General features: G+C 39.5%; 1 protein-coding gene across 6 annotated transcripts in view; it reads left to right on the forward strand.

Annotated features, from left to right (window-relative positions):
* Nucleotides 1-21,277, forward strand: part of SH3KBP1 (SH3 domain containing kinase binding protein 1) — a 332,666-nt gene that overhangs the window by 133,421 nt on the left and 177,968 nt on the right. For all 6 annotated transcript variants that reach the window (XM_036304656.1, XM_036304652.1, XM_036304658.1 and 3 more), the window contains one exon: nucleotides 9,376-9,499. In XM_036304656.1, coding sequence (XP_036160549.1) covers nucleotides 9,376-9,499 — 124 coding nt within the window. The remainder of the gene's footprint in view (nucleotides 1-9,375; nucleotides 9,500-21,277) is intronic.

A 21,277-nucleotide genomic window follows, 5' to 3' on the forward strand; every position in this document is an offset into this window, starting at 1 on the left:
CCATCTGTCAGCATACTTAGTTATTACAATATTATTGACTATATTCCCTGTGGTATACACTCCTCATGACTTACTTTATATCTGGAAGTTGATATTGACTAATCCCCTTTAATTTTTTTGCCTATCCTCCCCTCACCCCTTCCCACCTGGAAACCATCAGTTCTTTGTATCTATGAGTTTTTTTTTAGATTCCACATACAAGAGAAATCATATAGTATTTGTCTTTGTTCATCTTTCTTATTTCACTTAGCATAATACCTTCTTGGTCCATCCATATTGTCACAGATGGTATGATTTCATTCTTTTGTATGGCTGAGTAATATTCCATGGTACCACATCTTCTTTATCGATGGACAGCTAGATTGCTTCCATATTTTGGATATTGTAAATAATGCTTCAATGAATATAGGAGTGCATATATCTTTTGAATTAGTGTTTTTGATTTCTTTGGACAAATATCCAGAAATGGAATTGCTGGGTCATATTTTTTTAGGAGTCTCAGTCCAAACTCTTGTTATTTGCACTCCGGCCACCAAAGTGAACTGAATCTACCCATGCTAAAACTACAAATAAGATTTAATATTGCCACTTCATATGCATTTTGTTTTTCTGGGTTGTTGTCATGTCATTAGTTATGCTTATAATTAAAAAAAATTGCATTTTGGCCCTAGCTGGTTTGACTCAATGGATAGAGCATCAGCCTGCGGACTGAAGGGTCCCAGGTTCGATTCTGGTCAAGGGCACATGCCTAAGTTTCGGGCTTGATCCCCAGTAGGGGGCATGCTGGAGGCAGGCAATCAATGATTCTCTCTCATCATTGATGTTTCTATCTCTCTCTCCCTCTCCCTTCCTCTCTGAAATCAGTTAAAATGTTTTCAAAAATTGAATTTTATATCATATAATTGAAAAAAATGGTTTTGGAGCCTGGTGTGATTTCCCCAACACCTTAATTTTCCAGTCTCCCCTTCTTGATAAAATATATAGACTGAAGAGCTTTCTTTTAACTGTGTGTGTTCATATATACAGCCATCACGACCAGCAGCATTGGGACTTTAAAAACTAGTAGTGGAAATTATATAACCAAACCATATTAGGGGCCAGTGTGAAATTTTCCTGTTTGCAGAAAGAGTAGCAGTCAATAGTCTAATGATTGGGAAGTAGTAAACACATTTCAATTATTAGTTTTTAAATTAATTAAAATTTTGCATAGCTAACACAGGCACATGGTACCAATGAATAGGCACAAAATATATGCTTCCCCTTGTCTCTAGGCCATCCTTTTCCCATCCCTGGAGGCAGCCTCAGTTATCAGTTTGTTGTTCTGTATTACACAATGAAGTATGCACATGCTCATGCAAATGCTAGCATACATTATTATGCTTTTTTACCTAGTGACATGTCTTGGCAGTTATCCTTATTAATACAGACCAGCCTCATTCTTGGGAGAGAGTTACATGGTTTGGATTTATCATAATTCCTGTAACCAGTTCTCTACTGACACACATTTATGTTCTTTCAGTCTTTTGCTAATTTAAGCAATGCCATATTAATCTTGTACATATGCTGTTTTGCACATGTGCAAGTAAATTTGCAGTTTAAATTCCTAGAAGTGGAAATGCTGAGTCAAAAGGCATAGGCATTTAAATTTTTGATAGATAATTGCCACATTGCTTCCCAGAGAGGTTGTACTGATTTATACATCAATTTATACTCTCATTGGAAAGTATGAGAGGGTATCTATCTCTACACCATTGCCAAAATTATCAATTTTTGATTGTTGCCACTCTCATAGGTAAAAATGATGTTTCACATCAGCAGAACTAATAAATTCACTGCTTATTGGAGAGGTCCGTTGAGAAACTTTATGGTATTTAATATCAAGGAAAAAAGATATCTCATTATAATTTAAAATTTGTGTACCTCCCACTCTATCTAGGCTGTCAACCTTGGGAAAGTTTTGTGGTTGCTCTTCACATCTCTTGTACTTACTCTTTATATGAATACCAGCTGTGTGCCAGGCACTGCGCTATGTGCTGTGAAAACAGAGACAGTATTCTGAGAGCCCAGATTCTAGTGATATGACTTGTGTAAACATAATTCAGTAGGTGTAAATGCTACAGTTTTAGGTATGAGTTCTCTGTAACTGGCACTGTTCCCCCACTTTGACATTTTGTCTTCGTTGATGAATTTTCTTTTCTATATTGTATTTATACTTTTTTGTAATTCATCTGTCCTTTGTTTTGTGGTTTCTGGATTCTGTGTCAGTGTCAAATAGTCTTTCCTAATTTGAGGTTGTAAAATCTTTCATGTGTTCTTCTAGTGCTTTTAAGGTTAAATTTTTAAGTGACTAGATTTATTTTGAATGTCTAATATTCCCAGTCTAATAAAGAAATAAGTACTGCTTATTTTGAAAAATAAGGTATTGCGTGAATTTTCTTATTGTATCTTCTTCCTACTACTCTTAAGCCATATCTATATCCTTTGAGATGAGAATTGGTTGTGAACCAGTGAACACCAGTTGTATCATTGTAGGGATGATACAGATTTCCATGCTGTCATAGTTTTGCACTGAAATGAAAACGCTTCCCCTCGTCTATAAGATAGTCATCCTGCTGATGACACTCTGCTAAATTGGCCATTTATTTGACAAATATTTATTAAGTGCCCACTAAAGCATGTCCAAACAGCTAGTTGGTATTGACATCCTTTGATCCAATGGTAATAATCTAGCTGTTCAACAGGGAATGGGCATTACATGTAAAGATATAAGAGATAACTGTTGTGAAGGTAATCGTGTTGCATATCCAGTGACTGTGTTATCTCTTTGGGACATGGAGGTAGCCATTCTGATCTTTGTCTGGTATCTAGTTCTTGCTGAACTCTTTGCAGCATTCATTCCTGTCCTGCAAGTCAAGAGCTTCTTGCCTGGGTTTCTGTTATCAGTGATTCTTGGGAAATAATACTGCCAATATGTGGTTGAAGATTTACATAGAAACATGACAGTGGGTACCCTGTTACACTAAAAAAACCCCAAAACTTTTCTTGTTTGCTTTGAGCCAAAAATATCTTGGGTATATTTATGAAGATATGTTAGAGCACTTTTCTCAGTGGCAACATATTTTGTACATATAAGAAAGCCATTGTGGTATGAGACGTCAACGTGGTTTCACTGTGTAATTTTTAGGGGAATTTATGAAATATTTCAAGCATTGGTAAAAGACAGAAACTGAATGACAAATACCCGTGTGCCCACCACGCCACTTTATGAAATCTTCATAGTTTTCTGTATTACTTCAAACACTCCATCTATATCTATATCTATATCTATATCTATATCTATATCTATATCTATATCTATATCTATATCTATATCTATATCTGTATCTGTATCTATATCTATATCTATATCTATATATAGATGTATAGACATACAGATATATATATATATATATATATATATATATATATATATATACATTTTTTTTCTCTACAGTTGTCTCTAATGAAGTTGTTCCATTTCATGGTTCAACAGCATGAGCATTTTTTGAAAATTGTGCTAATGAGATATATATTTTTAAAGAAACAGAATCTTACAAATGCAGCTGAAGCTTCTTGGTGCTCTGCTGTTGCTTTCAGCATACTTGCGGTGTCTTCCCAGGACTTTTGAGGCTGACTGGCCTTTCATGAAGGGAGCCAAATGCTGGCAAAGCACAGTTCTGCAAGCAGAGGACATTTGGGGTGGCTGCTGCTCCAACTTGCCTTTTGTGCGGGGTGGGCAGGAAGATATGCATGGGGAGGCAATGTGCTATTCTAGGATTCTGTAGCTATTCAAAACTCTCTTGATAAGTACATTTGGTGTAAGGGTTTGCTTTTAGAGATTTCCTTTTATCTCCTGCCAGTGGTAATATTGCAAAAGGTTTTCCATGAACTAGTGTAGGGGCACAGCTGTGATTCCACAGACATATCTGGCTCTAGAGGAAGCCTTACCTCCAGAGAGAAACAGACCAGGGCATGCTGAGGAATGACACCTCTTTGCTCTGTCTTGCATCTACCCTGAGTGAGGGGACCCTGCTGAACCTCACTCTAAGGCAGAGGGAAGCCCAGGACCAGCATTTCTGGCAGGCCAAGGCACAGCCTGCTCCATGTGCCTGTACTATTGGCAGCAGGAGAGAAGGAAATACTGCAAGACACGAGGAAAGCAGCTGAGATATAGAGAAAGGATGCTGTGGCGGGACACTCAGCTGGTTGTGTCAGTTAGATGAGATGCCCCTTGACTCATGCACTTAGGAGGGTGCATCTGGCACATTCTGATCATTCATTTCCTTAATGTTGATCCCAGAAAGCTTTACTCCCCCTGATAGGAATTTTTAAAAACCCAAGCACTAGCTTTTCATGTTTTTCACCTTCTAGGACAAAATATGAGCACATTTTGATTAAAAAGAATCTGTCTTCTGATTTAAGCATTTATGTTCTTTTAAATTGAAATAGCATATAGTGAAGTACAGAGATCTTAGAAATACAGTTCAATGAATTTTTAGGTGTGTGTACATCTGTGCAACTACCACCCAGACCAAATTATAGAACATTTTCATCCTCCCAGCAGGCTCTCTTGTACCTTTCACAGTCAGTACCTGACAGGAACAGGGTAACTGCTGTTCGGAGATTTCTCACCATTGATTAGTCCTGTCTATTGTCAAATTTCACATCAGTGGAATCATACAGTATGTCATATTTTTGGTCTGGCTTCTTTCAACATTCTCACTGTGAAGTTCATCTGTGTTGTTAGGTATAGTTCTTTTTATAGCACTTGCTATTTAATGATGACATTAATAATGGCAATAAATAATTTGTATACTACTCTCCAATTCGCTGTTTGATTCTGAAGATACCTCTGTGATGCCAAAGCACTTAGCATTAGATTTCTTCTAGAGACAGAATTGCTGCTTAGAGTCTTTCAGTATTGCCCCCAAGGTCACCCATCTAATAAATGATGATGCCAGGACTAGTTCCATTTTAAAACATATTTATTTTATTATTGACAGTATTACAGATGTCTCCCATTTCCCCCCTTTATACCCTTTTGCCCAGCCCCTGTAACCCCCCAGGTCTTCACCAGCCTATTGTTCATTTCAATGAGCTATGCAAATAAGTATATGAGTTCCATTTTTTAAAAACTCATAGCATCATTCTTTCCATTTACCATGAAGCCTGTGTTGTAACTTGGGTCAAGGTTGGTGGAAGACATAAAGAATAAGAGGAGGGAGGGCCCCCAAACTGGTCCTTCATTGGTGTTTTACTGTGTGGTATTTTGGTTAATTGAAAGAAATTAAGGTTCAACCCAGCATGTGCATAGTATGTAATGGATTGGGAGGGAGGGGAGAAAAGTAGCCAACTTGGCTCAGCAGCCAGCCACATTCTGGCAACTCCACTTATCAGAAAGCAGACTATGCTAGTTTAGTTCCCAGTTGCATGCAAATTATGCATTTGCCCAGTGAGGCTGCTGTTTGCAGGTTGCTAAATGTGTCACAGAGAATTTTTGCTAGAGTGGCATTATTGGGGCTTTATGGCCTCCATATGGGGTGGGGGGAGCCATCTTGGGCTCTGAACAGCATAGTGCTTTGGGAATCAGGAATGGTATGAGTCTTCCTCTCTCTTTACTTGGGCAGTCCTTTCCACACAGCTCAAGTGTTGATGCACCATCGATATCTTATTGATGGCCTTAATTTTACTGTACATGCCGAATTTCCATTGTTAAAGCATCATATTTGAGATAAAGAGAAACTGGGTTTCCTTTATTTCCTAAAGAGTATTGCTGATACCCAACTATTCTTTAGTGTTTTAAAGTAAGTACCATAATTCTGATTTATATATGTAGACATGTAGGATTTCTATAAGCCCCTATGGCTCACACATCTGGCCCAGGGTGTGGCCTCTACCACTGGGATCCAGGTTCTTAACAAATGGTTAAAAGTATAGGCCTAGTGGTAAAAAGACAAAACAAAAGACTGAGTTGAGGGTTGGGGGCTAGAAATACTCAAACCTAGGAAATCCAGTGTCCTACCACCTGGATCAGAACCTTGGAGAGCTCCAGGTAGCCAGATGCTGGCAGCTGGAGGCAGGAGTTACTCCAATGCCAATTCCACCCTCCTCTGCAGCAAAGAGCTTTTTGTGTATTGATGATAAGAGACTTCCAGGATTTGGGCCTCAGTACTCATGGGCTTATGCATAAAGCAGTATTGCATTCTTCAGGCATGGTGGGAAGTGAAGATTTCCATTGGAGGCAAGGTGGGGTGATTTTGAGTCTCCTTGCTATAGCCAGGACAGCAGTTTTTTCCTGAGAGGCAAGGTGTAGCAGGAGAGCTCTGTTGCAGTAAATGTTGTCATGCAAGTATCTGTTTGAGTCTCTGCTTTCAGTTCTTTGGGGTATACCTAGGAGTGGAATTGTTTAGTAATATGGTAGTTCTGTTTTCCACAGATTGCACCATTTTACATTCCCACCAGTAATGTACAAGGTTTCCAATTCTCCACACCCTCCTTAACACTTGTTTTCCTTTTCATATATAAAAAAATCCAGCCATCTTTGTGGGTATGAAGGGGTATTTCATTATGATTTTGATTTGTATTTCCCTAATGACTAATGGTGTTGAACATGTAGTCATGAGATTATTTGCCATCTGTATATCTTCTTTGGAAAAATATCTACTCAAGTTCTTTGCCTGGTGTTCATGTTTTTTGTAATCCTTACCAGAGGATATTTCCCATGGATTTTTAGAAAGAGTGGAAAGAAGGAGGAGAGTCAGAGAGAAACGTAGATGTGAGAGAGACACACTGATTGGTTGCCTTCTGCACAGGCCCCAACAGGGGGAGGGAGCAGGGATTGGGTATGTGCCCTTGACTGGAATCGAACCTGTGACCTTTTTGGTCCCAGGCTAAGGGTCTATCCACAGAGCCAAACCAGCTAGTGCTGGTGTTCATGTTTTTAAGGCAGTATGGGAGGAATGGAGAGAAACAGAGAAATTGAGGAAGTAGATAAAGCCCAACTGGGTGACTGGTTAGATATGGGGCTAACACTGGGTTTTCCAGCCTGAGTAAGTGGGCAGATAATGGACTAGCAAGCAAAATAGCTTCCTTTATCCAAGAGAAAAGGGGTAGGATGGAGGGGAGATGTTGGGGTTGGGTGGCGCTATGTTGAGCCTGGTGTATCTAGGTGTTGTGCGGGCAGAGAGCAAGATGTACTGCCATACCCATGTGTGTGATTGGTTTCTCCAGAAAAATGTAGGGCACATTATATTTTGTCCTCTCCCTGCTTCCATCTAAAAATCAGCTTGAGAAATTTGGTCATCATTAGGCTTCTCAATCTAGCAAATGTAAAAAAATCATTGTGGGGACAAAGGACTCTGGGATTTATGAAGAAACACCTCTCCTGGTGCTGGTTTCTCTGCCCTTAAATACTTGCTTAATCAGATCAGCCCTTCCAAGTGCATGGGATGCTGCTCTGAAGCCTGGGCTGCAAGCATTCTTAACAAACCATGGCTTCTAAAGTCATCTCTGATAGCCACCCCAGTCTCTCAAACATTTGCCCCTTTCTGCCTCTTCCCCAACTGCGTGCCATTAGCCCATTAGCTGTTAGTGCTAAGCAATTGCTTGTCATATCACCCAGCCCTCTGAATTTCTCTGAATTACTACTCGGCAACATTGGATGCTACATCACTGCATTACATGATGTCCAGTCATATCCACACTGCAATGGAAAGTGAGATTTGAGCAACTGTTCTACCCCCAAAGAACCAGCTGTTGGAGAATGAACCCCCACAGTGGTTTTTTTTTGTTTTTTACTTCTAGAGCCATAGTCTGGCAGCCACCACTAAGAAAGCATCCCATCATGTGCCTCAGGCAGGCAATGTTTGCAGATTGTCCCCTGATGCCATCTGCCTGTGAAACTGCAGAAACCCCCAGCAACTGCTGTTTTAGCAGGTGCTGGAGCTGCTGAGGTGGGAGTCCATGTGCATATACATGAATGCACACAGCTTTGTGCTGTGCTGGCCTGGGGTGCCAGCTGAAACTCTCAACCCAGCAAAGCGCCAGCCCTAGTTGCTGGTTTCCGGTGGGGCCCTGGTGAGGGAGGGAAGGAGGGAGGGAGGGAGAGGGAAGGAGGGTGAGGCTGTTGTGAACCCAGCCAGCCATCCAGCAACTGGGACTTGACTATAGTAACTCTGGTGTGTATGTAGGAAACTGCCAGGCAGTGGCTGTGTTTTGACAAGCTTTTGTTCTTTTCTTTCTGCCTCTGCCCAGGCCGAATTGTGGTCCCCTATCTAATTTACCATCTTCATGTTCATTCCATAGAAGTAGCCCCTCCCCGTTTCTTGCCCCTTTGTTCTTTCTAAAGAACACTTTTCATCCTTGAGCCTTCCTGCCACTCAGCCATGCTTTGGGTCTAGCCCTTAGCTTTCTTTTTCACTGAGTCATTGTGATCATGGGTTCACACAAGCTCAGGAACCCCCTGCTCCAGATCTGCAGTTTGTGAGTTATTATCATTTCAGGCTAATAATGCTTTTGAAAATAATTATGTAAATTATTAAAGTAATTTGAAATCATTATATCAGCCGTCAGGTTTTAAAAAAATCTATATTTTAATGGAGCTTTGGTACGAGAACTCCTGGAGCAAACTTTTTCTGTAAAGAGCTGGGTATTTTAGGCTTTGATCTCTCCTTCAACTACTCAACTCTGCTATGTGGCATCAAAGCAGCTGTAGAAAATACTTAACCAAATGAAGGCATTTTTGTTTTAATGAAAGTTTACTTATAAAACCAGGTGGCAGGTTATAGTTTGCTGACCCCAGGCCTAGAATGACAGTCTTTATTTCACTTATTATCCTTATATTTTTCTTTGTCAAGAGTTAAAAAGCCAGAGGAACTTGGTGACTGTAAATGAACTTAAATCATATTCTTTTGGGTTTAGCATAATTGTGAGCACAATGGTGATTTAGGAACTTACTTCTCTAAACCCCTATTGGGAAGAATAGAAACCATAAGGCTTTTAAGGGATGACTCCACTTGGCCAAAGCTTGACATTGTTCAAAAAGTAGAATGGGCTGTCACATACAGCTGTGTGGTTATGGTCACTTGGAATGGCCGTAGTCACATAAGGTCACATCACCATGTTGGCCATCATTTCATTTTATAGGACCAGACGCTTCTCTGAGAAACTTAAGGGAAAAAACTACAAAAATATAGAAAATGGTGTTTTTAAAACATCATGGTATACTGAGTTGAGATCATTATAGTTGATTTCCAGAAAGCTGAAGCATAAGATAGTCAAAGAAGCATTTTAAAATACCAAACTACAATCTTGTTTTCATCTTATCTATCCTCACAGGAAATAAAGAAAGAGATGAAGAAAGACCCTCTCTCCAGCAAAGCTCCAGAAAAGCCCATGCACGAAGTGTCCAGTGGAAATGCTTTGCTGTCTTCTGAAACAATTCTGAGAACCAATAAGAGAGGTATGGAAAAGAGGAAAGAGCCCCTTCCCCACACCCAAACCCAAACTGAGGCTACTGGGTGAACTGTGTCAAATTTCACATTGCTGAAAAATTGACTGGCATTTGCCCTTTGGGGTTTTTTAGTATACATTTTGGACACACACACATACACATGGCCAGTAACAATCCAATAACTATAATAGAACTAATAATATTTTTTGACAGTGGGAAAGTAAACTAAATTTGTGAATGATGATTTTTCTAGGACTTGAGCTTTTGCTTTCATATCTGTTTTTATGGATGGAAGGTGACTTTAGAGAATGCTATGGTGCAGGCTGAGTGTCCACGATGGCCATGCTCTCTTTTTAATTTAGGGGTAGGCTTTATCAGGGTCTTTCTATCTCTAACTTCTGGGCTCCTGAACACACCTTGTCTCTGTCAGTTCAGGAGGCAGTACACACAAGGTAGAGCTCATCTATCCATCTAACGAAGAGATCTTTAACCATCTTGTTTCCCTCTTTTGAGACCTCAAGGCAGATTTTTAGGTATCAGCTTGTTGGAGTTTTGCTTTCTCCTGTACGCCCCCCCCCCCGCCCACTTTGTGACATTATTGTTTGAAATGATAGGAGAGTGAATATAAGGCTGCAGAGAGGATTTGACTCAATTTTAGATTCTGGTCACACTAGACTTCCCGGTTTTTCCCTGACCCTGCCCTCCTGGTGGATTAACCAGGGCAGACATTAAGCCTGCCGGAGGTAGGTTAGCATCAGCTGCAGGCTTTTCACAGGCTTATTACTTCCTTAAAGAGAAATATAGAGCTGTTCAAAAGTAGGGGCAGGAAATGTATTAGCAAAGAGTTCCATTAAAAAAAAAAAAGGCAAGTTTATATAACCATGGGGAAGAACACCTAATCTTTCATAAAATTTAGACAGCATAAGAATTTGTCCAATAAACTGTCCATTGATCATAGTGCTTGAGCCATTGCTTTGTGTCTCTCTTCCTTCCTGCTTCTTCCTCTACCCCCTCCAGCTGCCCTGGGTTACATTTCCTTTTTTTTTTTTAATTACTCAGATTAAATATTGGCTGGAGGCCCACAATGGTTAGCAGCTATAGGATATTTTCTCCCCTCCCCTCCCCTCCCCTCCCCTCCCCTCCCCTCCCCTCCTCTCCTCTCCTACCAATGCAGGAGATTGCCCATTTTAAGAATTAAGCATAATTTGCTGTAAACCTATAGTCGTCCCCAAAAGTGTCTCCTGCATTCTTGCAAATAAGTTCCAGAGCTCCTGAGGTCAGCCTGCCCTCATCGGGTTTGGACAGCTAGAGCTCATTGAGTCTCTATACATGTCTCCAAACCTTCCCTGCTGATCTGAGCCCTCCTGATGCTTCTGGGGGCAGTGAGCAGCGGCAAGGCCTCTCTGCTAGCCCTGCTTTTGTAAAGTAAATAAGACAATTAAGGTAATTAATTCAATTTAACAAGATAAGGAATTAATTACAGAATTAAGGTAATTATCTGGATGAGTTTGGTAAAAAAATACCTGAGAACTTTAAATCAACGAAGAAATCGAACTTTTTAGATAATTGTCTTTTTTAGATAATTGTCTCTTTACAATTAAAAATCTGGCCTTTGAGGTTCCCTATAAAATTTTTCATTAACCAAAAAATGGAATTAAAAAGAGTAGCTTACTGGCTATGTTCCTTTTTTAAACCTTCACCTTAGGCCTGCAGCCTGATTCTGATCAACATTTTACTCTTAGGTACTTTATATAATGAATCTGGCAGTTGGCTCTGAGACCTTAGCACATGGGGCATTCTGTAAATATGAAACATATAGCAAACCATCTTCATGCTCTCCCAGGCTTTGCACTGACCTCTGGGTCACCTGGGCCCAACATAAATTTCCAGTTGAAGGGAAGCATTGTGTACCAGGCCCAGTGTCGTTTTTGGCCCTGCCCCCGCCCATCAAGACTACCAGGATCCTACTACTCCTTATACTGAACAGCGGGTGGATTGATTGGCCTTGTAAGGCCAGATAAATAGTTCATTGTGTTGAGCTCAAAAGCTACATTTTTTCCCACCCCCAAATCAATGAAAAACCACTTTTTTCCCCTTAAAACAAGGATCAGAGGCTAAATCTGTGGGATGATTCCAGTTACTTGGAAACACTTCCGTCCAACCAATTTTTCAAGTTTTAATAAGTTATTTGTAAATGACCAAAGTCTCCTCCTTCCCTTTGTTTCTATCCAGCTTTGTCCCTAAAAATCTGTTGGATGTTTTTGTCCATGGCTGTTGTAATAGAGGGAAGTTGCTTTCAGAGTTTAGTAACAGCCTGCTTTGATTTCTTACAGTATATGAGTCCACCCTGTGAGAATTTAAGAATTAACACAAGTTCTTTTTCTTTATCAAAGATGAGATGACTATTTATATATGGGCCTTATAATTTGATATAGGCTTAGCATTGGTTTAATAAAGAAAGAGTGAAGTCTGTTTCTATGAGTCAAGTTCACTGGGTGCTGAACTTGAGATAGACTTAGCTGAAGAAGTTTGCCCAATTGTGTCCAGTGAATTTTGCATTTGGGGACATGTCTCATTTTTTGGCAGTGGTGAATGGGTTGTAGTGCCTCACAGTGTGGGATGAACTCGCTCTCCCAAGGCACCTGCATAATAAGGTCAAAAGATACCCCACGTTTGAAAAAGCTATTTATAGCCTTGAGAAAGGCCAGGACTGTGGAAAAATCAGTTTGGGGAGTGATTAGTTTCAGTTTTCAGCTTTAACTTTTGCAGATTTCTGCAGAGTTGATTTAAGGAGGTACTGGAATGACTCCATAGGCTTTTCATTTGATAAAAAGATGTGACTGAAATAGAGAGAGAGAGAGAGAGAGAGAGAGAGAGAGAGAGAGAGAGAGAGAGAGAGAGAGAGAGAGCAGGCCCTCCAGATGGCTTGGGTGTCATCAGCTGTCCATTTCAGGCATTAGGACTGTAAGGACAGTTGTATTTGCTCCACCCCTGGCCACTTCTCTGGGCTTTACCTGAGTCACAGTGAAGGAGCTTCCTGTTTAAAACAAGCCTTTCCCAAGGACTAAGAAGTCATTTTTCATTTCAAGTTGCAGCATGGATGTTGTATATCCTAAAGTTATCCCAGACTCAGAATGTTGACAAATTGCAGCTATAAATCTGAAAACTTTTCTTGGAGACAAATGTCATTCTCATGAACCAGACTGAAAAAGGTTGTCTGTTTCCTTTTGAGAGTGATTTATTATTTTGTTTTTTTTCTGTCATTAAAACCATCTGAGAATGATGGCCCCTCCTAAATTGTAACACTATATGGTGGAGTTTTATAAAAAATACATTCTTCAAACCTTGAGTTTAACAGCAAATATGCTAAATAATACTTGAAATTGAGCAAGGAGGATTTTGTCCATTTGGATATGGACTCTTTTCTACTTGAATTAAAATGAAATAAGAAGTCATTTGGTTTCATCCTTAGATGGGTTTCTGGACCAACATTATTCATTTGGTAGGTTAAGTCTCCAGTCCCCTGCTGGCCTATGTAAGGACCAGCTTCTGTCTCAGGGTTCTAGTTTCCCAGTTCTTGCCTTGTTAGTGGACGTCAGGGGGAAGCTGCCTCTCACCAAACACCTCTTGCTGCCTATAATTTTGGACAGTGTTCCTTCCTCACTTTTGTGTAGATACAAATGAGCATTCAATAGCACGTTTCCTGAATACCCACTATGGGCCTGCCCTTGTGCTTGGTGTTGAGGCCGATAGAAGGATCAGAAAAACACCATTCAGCCCTGTCTGCAAGCAATTCCAGTTGGTTCTATCACTTGGGGAATATTGAGAAAATGCTGCACATTTTATATCTTTTTTATGGCAATGTGGGGATATGTCTCTTACTTACTTCTGTCATTCTGAATGTGAAGCCACTCCGCAAGTTTCTGGTTGGCTTTATATGTCCTTGTTTCTATTTCCAGTTTATCATGAATTCAGTGTTTGGTAAGTCTCTATTGTATTTTGCACATTTATTATTCTTTGCTATTATTATTATTATAGTTGTTGTTATGCTCTCTTGATATAAAATGTACTTTATAATTATCTTTTTAAGTCGCTCTGCTACTTGGCATCTGCCTTTCAAAAGATAAACTGCTTTTACCATCTTTATTTAACGTTTGTTATGCACTTGCATTTTACCTCCCCTTCCAGAGATTAATGCTGAAAGGTCGAATGGTTTAAAAGATGTTATTTGTAACACTGATGCTCTAACACTGAAGCTCTGAGATGAGAGTCAAGTTGAACTGGGGGAGGGTTGCTCTCTGAGTTGGTATGTGGATATGACTTTGATTGTAGAACATTTCTCTGTGGGCTCATTTCTCATGTGTTTCGTCCTTCAGACAGGTTTAATTCAAAAGTTTTCCTTAACAGAGGGATCAACAGCTGCTCTGCCTCTGGTGACACACTGTTGCTTTAAAAGTTAGTGCAGAAATTCTTCAGACTTCATTTTGTGTGTGGATGGGTGACACACACATGCCCTTCAACATTAATATGGGCCTTGTGTTTGCTGCACAGAAGGGCTGTCCATTTTGGTCTGCTGCCGGTAACTGTCAGAAGAATTTTACCTAATGTTTATTTTTCTTTTCCTTATAATTTCAGCACTAGTCATTATAATCCCTCAACAGACCTGGCCATAGTGATCTCCCTCCTTTGTTTCTGCTAAAGGGGAAACGTTTATTTCAAGCTTTCATTTCTTTAGCATTTACTTGGCTACTTGGAATAGTCTTCTCAAGGTACCTTTGGCTTGTTTATTAGAATATGAGTGAGTGTGTGCATGTGTGCAAATGTGCATGTGTTGGCGTGGAACCCTTGTATTGTCTCTGAGGCAGTGGTCTGGATCTTGATAGACAGTCGGCTCTTTGCTTGACATGAAACTATAAACGAAGGATGGGAAGAGTGTGGTCCTTAATAAAGGAAAGGTCATCTGCTTTGGTTGTTCAGTGCTTTGTTATTTAAGGTGGATGTGAGATCTGGGGATTTGTTTATATAGAAACAAGATGTTTTTCATTTCAAATTTCCTTTTCGAGAAATAAATGTGAATTACCCCCGGTTAACTAGGAATCTGAAAATATGGTGTGTTGGGTCAGATTTTTCTTTGAGTTTCCAAACCACCTGTCAATTTGATCTAAATTGCTGGCTTTTATGGATAGCTAGAAGTGTAAGAGTTAAGAAAAGGTATTACTGTTGTGTGCAAGCTTTTGGCTATCACCTGAGCTGGTCTTTCCCATGAGGAAATAAAACTGGCAACTTGGCAGTGAATGTGGATGGATATAATTTATAGTTATTCAATAATACATATATATGTGTGAATGTACCTGTCTATACATTTATAGTCTTTTCCCCCCAGTGGGCCTTTGTTCTTGAAAGGTTGAGAGGAAAGGGCCCATGGAGAGGTCATTTAAAGTAACTGATCCCTGACTGCTTTTCTGTACAGGTTCTGTTGGGAGCCTGTGTCAGGGCCAATAATTGATGTTAGAATATGTTACCCTTGTTCATTTTCTTATCTGAGTAGTACTGCCTCTTGGGCCCGTGATAGTGGTGAAATGTGTGGAAAAAGCCATTCTGGAGGGGTGTTGCTACTGTACATTTTCTGTACAATTTTTATGTGTGAGTCATTGACAAAACTGGTGTTTAGATTTTTTTCTATCATCTCCTTTCAATCTCTGCGTTTTTAACACTAGAGTAATGAGTGTCCCATGGAACAAATGTTGATTTATATTTACTCTGCACTCCTGCTGGGTTTCTACCCAAGTCCATTCAGAGGACCATCCATGAAGTGGTTTCGTGGTGGTGGCTCCACCTGGTGGCTCTCCTAGGAAACTCCTTCTCCTCCCCCACCTTTTCTTTCTCCCTGGGTGAACCTTGTACAGGATGCCTTTGGTTCTTCTGACTTAGTGTTCTCAATTCATGCAATTCCATCGCAGACACACAACTTTTTATATTAAACACATTCCCTCTTTTTAAAAAACAAATGATTTATTTTTTAAAATTATTGAGGTGCCCTAGTGGTTTGGCTAGGTGGATAGAGCATCGGTCCATGGATGGAAGGGTGGTGGGTTCAATTCTGGTCAAGGGTATGTATGTACCTTGGTTGTAGGCTTGATCCTCGGCCCTGGTCGGGAGGCAACCAATTGATGTATCTCTCCCACATCAATGTTTCTCTCTCTCTCTGTCTCTCCCTCTCCCTTCCACTCTCTCTAAAAATCAATGGAAATATGTCCTCAAGTGATAATTAACAAAAAATATTGAGGTAACATTGGTTAATAACATGATATAAATTTCAGGTGTGCAACATTGTAACTCAATATCTGTGTACTCTATTGCATGCTTACCATCCAAGGTCTAGTTTCCTTCCATTACCATATATTTTACCCACCCTTTACCCAATTCATTTTTTCCCGACTCTCCTTCCCTTCTGGTAACCATCATCCTGTTGTCTATATCTATGAGTTTGTTTTTGTTTTATTTTATCAGTATGTTTATTGCTTTTGGTTTTATATGCCACATGAGTAAAATCATCAGTTTTTGTCCTTTTCTGTTTGACTTATTTCACATAGCATAATACCCTCAAGATCAACCCATGTTACTGCAAATGACAATATTTCATCTTTTTAATGGCTGAGTAATGTTCCATTACATATATATATATATATATATATATATATATATATCCACAACTTCTTGATTCATTCATTCATCCTTGGACACTTAGCTTGTTTCCATGTCAGGCTATGTAACACACATGTTTTCTTTAGCGCCTTTCCTTTCTCTTCTAAAATTCACTAATTAAAAAAAAAGAAAATTTAAGAAAAAGAAAAAAGAGAGAATATAAAAAAGATAAATTTTGCTCATTGAACTCATAGACTCTGTTTCTCTATATCTGTTCAATCTTTTATACCTCCACAGACCAGGATCATTGTTGATAAACATAAGAACAGGACTCCTGCAGTCATGACTCTGGGTGTAGATATTAATTTGGACAGAATAAAGTATTACATTAAAATCCCTGTAGGGAAGCCAAAATCTCCTCCTTAATAGCTACAAATACCCCCTGACTATGTAGTTATACGCAGATTTTTTACTGTGTGGGAGGTTGGTGCCCCTAAACCCCAGTTGTTTAAGGGTCAACTTTACTTCTTCATTTCTTGTTGAACCCAGTTTTCCTCAAAGGAGCAGTATTTTATTACTGATGTTGTTTTCAGTTGTCAGCAGGTGGTGAAATATAAAGGCAACTGACTTTTTTGGCTTTATTATCATTTGTCAGTTCTCTACAGGAAGCCCCTTCTTGCCTGGGCATGGGCTGCCCCTTCTGCCCCACTCTGGGTATACCACCAAATCTAAGTATTCTTGATAAATAAAAATGTTTCTTCTTTAATTTAATTGTTTTTTGTGTGTTTTTTTTGTTAGTTGATGATATTGCAGATGTGCCTTGTTGTAGCTACATTGCTGGGTTTATCTGGGAACTTAATCACTACTTATGACTTTGCTTCTATAGGAAAAAGCATTCAGAGTTCCACACACTGTGCATAACCTCCTTGTAAATCCGACTTCCTATTTTGTTTTTTTATATTGCTGGCATGAAGCCTGAGGTACTTTTTAAAAGTCAGAGAGTCCATATAATTGGGAGTGACTGGAGATTTCTCATGTTGCAGAGTTTATGATTCATGTAGTGCAGAATGCTGGAATTGTGCAAGTTCTCTGTAATACACCAGGCTCCGAGGATAGTGCTGAGTTCAAGTACATGGCACTGTTGTATGCAGTGCTTATTTTTTTTTTTTTTTACCAGTCCTGAGTTGGATCTCTGTGTGCCCAAATTTGTCTGTGCAAGGCATGTTCTAAAAGGGATGCTATTGTATATTTTCATCAGAGAGAAAACTGTGCAACAAGTGTGACACACACAGATAAAAGCCAGGCCAGCATGTCTCAATGTATGTTGCATGGAATTATAGCTCTGCAAAATATTCTACAGAAGAGGGATGGAGAGAGGAAGAGATAAGGAGACAAAGAGGGAGAGAAAATTGGCTCTCTGGACAAATTTTAACTACAGCTGCACACACTAACACCTTCTTAGAGACTGACAAGCACATTAGCATATGGCAGGCTCTCAGATGTCCTGTGGTAGGGAAACTTGTTCATCTTTAATTACAAACCACATTTTACTGAATACTAGTTAGGTTTCTGCTTTGGGATGTGCTGGGCTTTAAAATGCAGGGCAAAATGCTATCTAAGCACCTCTGAGATCATCTTCAGATTCTGCCTTGCACAGGGAATATTAAAGTGAGTGAGCAGAGATGATGGTGTGAAAAATGACTGATGATGCTTCTAAAGCTTGTAGCTTTGGAAACACAAGTTAGATGATACTTGGAGAACATAACCCAAATCTAAACTTGAAAAGCCAGTCCTTTGGGTACTTTTTCACATGACAAGCTAAAAGGGATTTCCCCCGGTGATGGCTTCTTGGATCCTTGGGTCTAAGAGCTGTCTCCTTGGGCTGGGCTTTGGCAGGAAAACTGGGCTGGGCTGGCTGACCCAGTGAATGAGGCCAGGTCTGCCTGGGACTTGGGTCAGGATGGAATCTGGGATTGCAGGGGTAGATTTTATAGTGGTGACAAAACAGTAGTTCCACATACTCAAACAATCCCATTGCCTTTTCTATCTGTTTTAGTTGAAAGATGAGTAATCTTAGCTTTTCCTGATACCATTAAAAACCTGAATGTACATAAAAAAGGGTTTTGTTCACTCTCTTCCCCATTAGTGAGCCAGGCCATCAGGAAAACCCATATAGCTGGCCATTTTAGAGTTCTGGAGTTATAGAATCCTTGAGGTGGCCTTCAACCTGATGCAGGGACAACTCATCAATATGCTACGCAAGAAGAAATGGAGCCTCTCACCAAGGGACCTGAAAGGACACCTCTCTGATCGGGGGACTGATCTTAAGAACCACTGGGATCCTCCCTTCCAAAGAGAATTTGTTCTGGGTAGAGAGCTGGTAGGTTAATTAGAGGTATTGTAGTGAGATAGCAGCTGTCCTCATGTGTAGAAAGCCCTGGAAAAAGGGCCTGTTCTTCTGTAGTTTCCTCAATTTCTTCAAATTACACCTATTGGTCTAGCATCACAGCCTGGTCCCTCTGGTGCTACCTGCAGCCTTAGTTTACATCTTTGGAGTCGTAGCTTTTTGTGCTTGTGAGGCCCTGGGACTTTTGTGTCCTGAACAACAAGGACATTTTATGGAATATGTCCCTAACCCATGGTCATGCCGAGAATGGGCCCAGCAGCAAGGCCAAGTGGGCCGCCCTCCTTATCCCCAACCAGGAAGGGAAAAAGAGCACAAGCCAGAATCTTCCCATGTGTGTGCTCATGTGTGAGGGAGAACATTTGGGGAGGACTAAGCTGCTTGTTCCATTTGTGTTTCTCTGGAGACCTGAATAAGCTGTTGGCTGATTCCAAACCCCACTTCTGCTGCTCCCCCAAAGATTCTGTGGGACTTCACACAAAGCTCATACTCTATAAAATAAGGAGACAACTCTCGTTAATTCCCTTAAGAAATTGTGAGGATAAAAATGAGGAAAGAAAATAAGTTTGGGGGCAGAGGCTAGTAATCAAGTGAAGTAGGGTAGGGAGTCATTTCCTGAATACAGTAGTAGTTGTTAATGGTAAACTTCTAGTAAGACCCCAGAACATTGGAAAGAAATAATAGATTTATGAAAAATAATAATAAAGTGTCGTTTTCATGAAACAACCACTGATCAGTTGCCCGTGGAGCATTTTCAAAGACAGACCATATGCTACGCTAAAAAAGAAGTCTCAATAAATTTAAAATGATTAAAATCATACAAAGTATGTTCTTCAACCACAGTGAAATTAAATTAGAAATCAACAACAGAAGGAAATTTGGGAAATTCACAAATATATGGAAATGAAACAACATACTTCTAAATAACCAGTGGGTCAAGGAAGAATCCACATGGGAAAGTTTAAAATACTTTGAGATGAATGAAAATGAAAGCACAACATCCAAAAATTTACTGCATGTAGCTAAAGCAATGCTTAGAGTGAAATTTATAGCTGAAAATGCCTATATTTAAAAAAAATCTGAAATCAATACCTAAATTCTCTCCCCCCCCCGTTTTAGTGACATATAATCGACATATTACATATGTAAGTTTAAGTTGCGCATTTTTAAAATATATATTTTTTATTGATTTCAGAGAGGAAGGGAGAGGGAGAGAGATTTAGAAACATTAATAATGATAGAGAATCATTGATTGGCTGCTTCCTGCACGCCCCCTACTGGGGATCGGGCCCCCAACCTGGGCATGTGCCCTTGACCAGAATCGAATCTGGGACCTTTCAGTCCATAGGCTGACGCTGTATCCACTGAGTCAAACCAGCTACGGTGAGGTGTATATTTTGATGATTTGATACATGTATATATTGTAAAATGATTTCTACAATAAGGTTAGTTAACACTTCCTTAATCTCACATACTTACCAGGTGTTGTTTGGTTTTTTTTAGTTGTTGTGGTGAGAAGATGAAAGATTTGTTTTTCTCTGTCTGACTTGTTTCACTTAGCATAATGTACTCAAATGGCAAATGGCAGGATTTCCTTTTTATGGCTGAATAATATTCCTCTGTGTGTATGTGTATCATAATTTATTTATCCATTTATTTGTCGATGGACACTTAGGTTGTTCCATGTATTGGCTATTGTGAATAATTCTGCAGTGAACATGGGTGTACACATATCTCTTTGAGATACTGATTTCTTTGGATATATACCCAGAAGTGGGTTTGTCTATAGCCTAACTTTTTACCCTACAAAAAGGTGAATTAAATTCAAAGCAAACAGAAAGAAGAAAATAATAAAGATTAGAGTGGAAATAAACAAAATAGAGAATAAAAAAACAGAACAGAAAATCAATGAAACCAACAGTTGGTTCTTTGAAATAGTCAAAAAAAATGATGAATTTTAGCTACACTAATCAAGAAAAAAAGGAGAGGAGATTTAAACTACTAATAAGAGGAATTAAAAATTTAAAGGATTGTAAGGGAATACTGTGAACCATACATTGCTGTTGGGAATGTAAAATGGTGCAGCTACTTTGGAAAACAGTGTGGCAGTTCCTCAAAAAGTTAGATATAAAGTTACCATATATCCCAGCATTCCACACCCAAGAGAAATGAATACATATGTCCACATATAAATTTGTGCACAGATGTTCATAGCAGTATGCTTCATAATAGCCCCCAAATGGAAACAACCAAAATGTCCACCAGCTGATGAATAGATGAACAAAATTTAGTTTATCCATACAACAGAATATTATCTGACAATAAAAGGAATGAAGTACCAGTACATGCTACAGCATGGATGAGCCTTGAAAACATTATGCTAAGTGAAAGCAGCCAGACACAAAAGATCACACATTGTATGATTTCATTTATATGACATGTCCAGAAGAGACAAATCCCTGGAGACAGAAAGTGATTAGCATTTGCCCAGAACTGGGTATGGGGATGGAAAGTGACTGCTAATGGGCATGAGGTTTCTTTTTGGGATGATGGAAATGTTCTAAAATTAGATAGTTATGATGGTTGCATAATTCCATAAATATAATTGTACACTGAAAATAGGTGAATTTTATTATATGTAAATTATATCTCCATAAAGCTGTTTTTTAAAAAAAGATCACCACACAAATTGGTGTTAAAATGCGGTATCTGGCTGTGCTTGTCTGTCTCTCTCATTC

The sequence above is a fragment of the Myotis myotis genome, unplaced genomic scaffold (genome assembly GCF_014108235.1).
Source record: "Myotis myotis isolate mMyoMyo1 unplaced genomic scaffold, mMyoMyo1.p scaffold_m19_p_4, whole genome shotgun sequence".
NCBI classification, from domain to species: Eukaryota; Metazoa; Chordata; class Mammalia; order Chiroptera; family Vespertilionidae; genus Myotis; species Myotis myotis.